The sequence below is a fragment of the Nanorana parkeri genome, unplaced genomic scaffold (genome assembly GCF_000935625.1).
Source record: "Nanorana parkeri isolate BGI_ZX_2015 unplaced genomic scaffold, ASM93562v1 scaffold2751, whole genome shotgun sequence".
Classification (NCBI taxonomy): Eukaryota; Metazoa; Chordata; class Amphibia; order Anura; family Dicroglossidae; genus Nanorana; species Nanorana parkeri.
The window spans coordinates 66,805-71,330 of NW_017309019.1; the positions used below are offsets into that span (position 1 = coordinate 66,805).

Genomic DNA, 4,526 nt, shown 5'->3' on the forward strand with positions numbered 1-4,526 from the left:
AGAGAGAGAGAGAGAGCCGCCAAGAGAGAGAGAGAGAGCCGCCAAGAGAGAGAGAGAGAGCCGCCAAGAGAGAGAGAGAGAGAGAGCCGCAGAGAGAGAGAGAGAGCGAGCCGCCAAGAGAGAGAGATGGTGTCCATAGTAGATCTTCAGAGACGATGAACCCAGAAGGTCATGTCACTCAGATGCTTCCTATACGTTCTGCAGTCCAAAGTGTCCTCCACAGGTGTGCAGACAGGAGATGAATGCAGAAGAAAGAGAGAGAGAGAGAGCGAGCCGCCAAGAGAGAGAGATGGTGTCCATAGTAGATCTTCAGAGACGATGAACCCAGAAGGTCATGTCACTCAGATGCTTCCTATACGTTCTGCAGTCCAAAGTGTCCTCCACAGGTGTGCAGACAGGAGATGAATGCAGAAGATGGAAACCTCAAGCAGCCAGTCACAACTGTAGCGCAAAGCTACAGCCATTGACTCTAAACCTTCTATGACCAACCAAAGCCAAGTTTTGGTAAAAGCAAGGTCACAGTCAAGATTGGGTGAAGAGCAGGGCCTGCCACCGGGAACAGAGCTCTAGAGAGGGCGTCCAACCATTGGGTCCTTCAAGACAGGTGCACCCTCCACTGGCTTTGATAATTGATTTGATAAGGCAAGGCACTGCTGAATCCACAGGGAGTTCTCATTCAAACGGTTTCAGAGTGGTGCACACAAATCACATCAATAAGACACAAACCTCTCTTCTCATTTGAGAGGAATGGCAGAAGACCGAGACTCCTCAGAGGCCAGCTTGTCTTAAACTGGAGCAACTCAAAATATGAATGGCCGACGGCTCAGAAGACAAGGACATGTGTAGATCAGATAAAGAAGATGTGGGAGTAGAAGGTAAGGAGCGCACTTGTGGCCTCTGCTCCCAAAATCAGCAAATAACTGGGTGACTTGGGCCATAGTCTTCCATGAGTGTAGTCAAGATATCAGCTGAGAGGGCAGAGGAACCCAACAGAGCTAAGGAAGAAGGTGAAGACGGGATAGACTCTAGGAGCAGAGGGCTACAGGATGTCAGCCTATCAACGTGGACCACATCAGTGGGGGCATTGCCAGCAGCGCCAGAAACATTTGTAGAGTGTGAGCTGGGGGAACCAGTACAGCGGGACTATCCCCCATGTTCTTGCATCATATACACTATATTGCTAAAAGTATTGGGACGCCTTTACACGCACATGAACTTTAATGGCATCCCAGTCTTAGTCCGTAGGGTTCAGACGTACTTATTGCGCAGGTGACAACCTATCACGGTACCACGCTTGTAGTCACCGAGCTCCTGAGAGCGACCCGTTCTCTCACCAATGTCTGTAGAAGCGTCTGCATGCCGAGGGGCCTCATCCTATACACCGGGGGCCATGGAGGGGATTGGAACACCTGAATCACATGATTTGGAGGGGGAGGGGCCAATACTTTTGGCAATATAGTGTATGTTCTGAACGCTGAGGGTGAAGGTACAGGAAGCTCCGTGTACTCCCGAAACCCAGACAACAGTCACAGGTGAACGTCGGATGGAGGGAGGTGACTGTAGGCTGGCAGTAGGAGGGACTGAGGATCAAAGTTCCTCTTGGCTCCTTGCAAAAGCAGGAGCACCAGAGGGGAGACGCTTCCTCAATGTTATATAGTGATAAGTGAGAGCGACACTCCACCCAATGGATGGCGTCCTCCAGCCAGGGAGTGAGCCGGCCGCTATCTGACTTCTAATGAACATCGTGAGAAGCTGGCAGTGTGCAGTGAGTAAGCCGACATCGACCAATGCCTGCAGAGTCTGCATACTGCAAGGTCCGTGACGGGCAAAGTAGTAAAAGGCGATGAATCAGCAGACATTGTTATTGTCGCGCGCCGAGAAGCGGAGCGCTCATTAAGCCGGAGACGCGGCGGCTAAAAAATACCTCCAGCCGGAATTGAAAAATAAACGGCGGCTCTGTGATGAAGGTTGACGCCCGCCCCACATGACAACAATGAGATTATTCGGCGCTGAAATAAACAAACATAACATAGAGAAAAAAAAGGCAGACGCACATTTACATAATAATAACCGCTTTGTGTTTCTTCGGCGTTATATTTACAAAGAGACAAAGTAACCCTGACAGGGAGATGAAATATCGCTCTGCTGCCGCGTGCGTCCGCGCCTCGCTCTCTGAGCTGTGCAGCGAGTCGCAAGATGGAGCAATGCGCACGTCTGAAGTTACTGGGAGGACTTCGGAGACGTCAATGGCTGTCAGCCAGCATAGGAAGGGTCAGGCTGACCATAAAAGCACCGTCTAAAGAAGACCTGTCACCTGGGAAATATTCATTGACAAAGGCCACTGATAGGGCGGCACGGACCGTACTCCTATACAGGACCAGGCAACATGGAGTCAGTAGGAAGCCCTTCTAATTGACATCAACGAGGTGGTGGCACTGGCAGCTCGTTACAAGCCTGGGTTACAAGGGGGGTGGTTTGGGAAGTGCAGAGGGTGTCCCCGTCATGTAGGAAGTACAGGGTCCAATGATTTCTAGGTATTGGCTCCCGGTCACTTCCTGTAAGTAGCTGATGGTCCTTCAACCAACCAACCCCACAGGTGGCCTTCTCCTTAAAATGGACTGGGATGCTCTCCAGGTTGCAAATACAATACAGTGTCAGTTCTTTAGCAAAATGTGTGACGTTTCTCTTCCTCCAGCCTTGAGCTTTTGTACGTGACAAGACTCAGCCTGTCCTTACCCCATCTTCTCCTCTGCTTCTGACTGCCGCCGGCCCTGACCCGATTCTCATTTTCTTCTGACTGCCGCCGGCCCTGACCCCAGCTTCTTATTTCCTTCTGACTGCCGCCAGCCCTGACCACTTCTTATTTGCTTCTGCTCAAACGCAGCCTTCCCTTATGCCTGCTTCCCATTTGCTTCTGCCTGCTAACTGCCCTGACTTCCACTTCTCATTTGCTTCTGCCTTAACACCCCACCTTCCCTAGCCCCTGCTTTAAATTTGCTTTTGCCTGAATGCATCCTGGCTTGACCCTGGCTTTTTATTTGCTTATGCATGAAAACTGCGTGCCCTGACCCTGGCTCCTCATTTGCTTCAGCCTAAAAGCGGTCTGTTCGACTCCCAGCCAGTGTACACTCTTGCCTGATTTACTGATATTTTACTGGTCTGTCAGCTGTCACCAGGCAGTGGGTTTGAGATCCAGGGAAAGTCATACTATTATCCCCAAAACTTCCTGATGGAAGACTTGGCATTCTACACCTCGGGGTAAGCTCCCACCTACCACTGGTGACACAGAGGGTCCATAGAGCAGTGACACTTCTTTACCGCATGCCTCCTGAAGAAGGACGACGCTCAGCATGAAGAATCTCAATATTTTCAATGGTGCCCGATCACACCCGAGTATTGTGTTGCTTGTCGCTCAAATCCTCATGGAATTTAATGGCTGCGCCTGATAAATGTGCACAGTGCCCACTTTAACACCTAGTAATTCATCAATTCAGGGCTAAATACGAGTTCCCTGTCAATGCATTAACTTATGCGGGACGGGTGGTATGGCATTAGGGGGTGGTGGGTTTCATTCCAGGGACATTAAGTTTATTGTGTAATATCTTTCATTTTAAATAAAGCTTATTTCATTATCTTATTTTTATGGTGTGGGCACTTTTTGTGGGGGGGGGGCATGATTCAGAATGTCAAAAAAACGGTCTGCTGTGGGTCCTGTGATCTAACCACATTATGTTACATATTAGAATTAAAAACACTCCGTACCTTCCAGTGAATGCATATTCTTCTCCTTGGCTGTCTCATAGACGTTGGAAAACTCATCTCCGAGGTTTGGATCTGCGCCAGCTTGCAGCAAGGACCGGACGATGCTGTGTGCAAATAAAAGAAAAGTGAGCCACAAAAACATTTATGTGTTATATACAGAGAAGGGAACAAACTGAAGAGAGAAGCGGATTGGTTGCCCTGCACAGCTGCTCCAGATTTTGATAAATCCCCCCCAATGTGTTGTAACCAGCTGTGGGCATGGGATAGATCACACTGGTCTAAAGAAACTTCATTGAAGTACACAAGGCATGTATAGTACATCCTGTCCTTCTGCCTCTACTCCCCCCTCCACTTGCTGGCAATGACAGCCGGTATTTGCTGTGTAAATACAGAAGCTGCTGCTGTCAAAGGTGAACCAACATTTCTAAAACATTTTATCTCTCTATCTCCCTCTTAGCAAGTATCAGAGGGAGATAGAGAGATACAAAGTAACATTGTTTATAAACATTGATCAGAGGGAGATAGAGAGATACAAAGTAACATTGTTTATAAACAATTTTTTATTTTGCCCGCAGTTCCACTTTAAGTTTCCTAAAATGCCGGATACACAGACACTTCGCCAGGAGACTGCCCCTCCGAATGACAACCTGAACAAGACCGTTATTCTATAGGACCAGTTACTGAACATTACAGGGCAGAGGTGGTCCGGGAGCTGAGTCTGAGCAGAGGGAGGGACGGGCCGCCATCCTGGAATGACCTGGGGG

At 49.0% G+C, this 4,526-nt stretch overlaps 1 protein-coding gene across 1 annotated transcript in view; it reads right to left on the bottom strand.

Annotated features, from left to right (window-relative positions):
• CLPB (ClpB homolog, mitochondrial AAA ATPase chaperonin) overlaps positions 1–4,526 on the bottom strand; it is a 74,138-nt gene that overhangs the window by 59,708 nt on the left and 9,904 nt on the right. Inside the window, exon 4 of the mRNA XM_018574124.1 lies at positions 3,763–3,866. Coding sequence (XP_018429626.1) covers positions 3,763–3,866 — 104 coding nt within the window. The remainder of the gene's footprint in view (positions 1–3,762; positions 3,867–4,526) is intronic.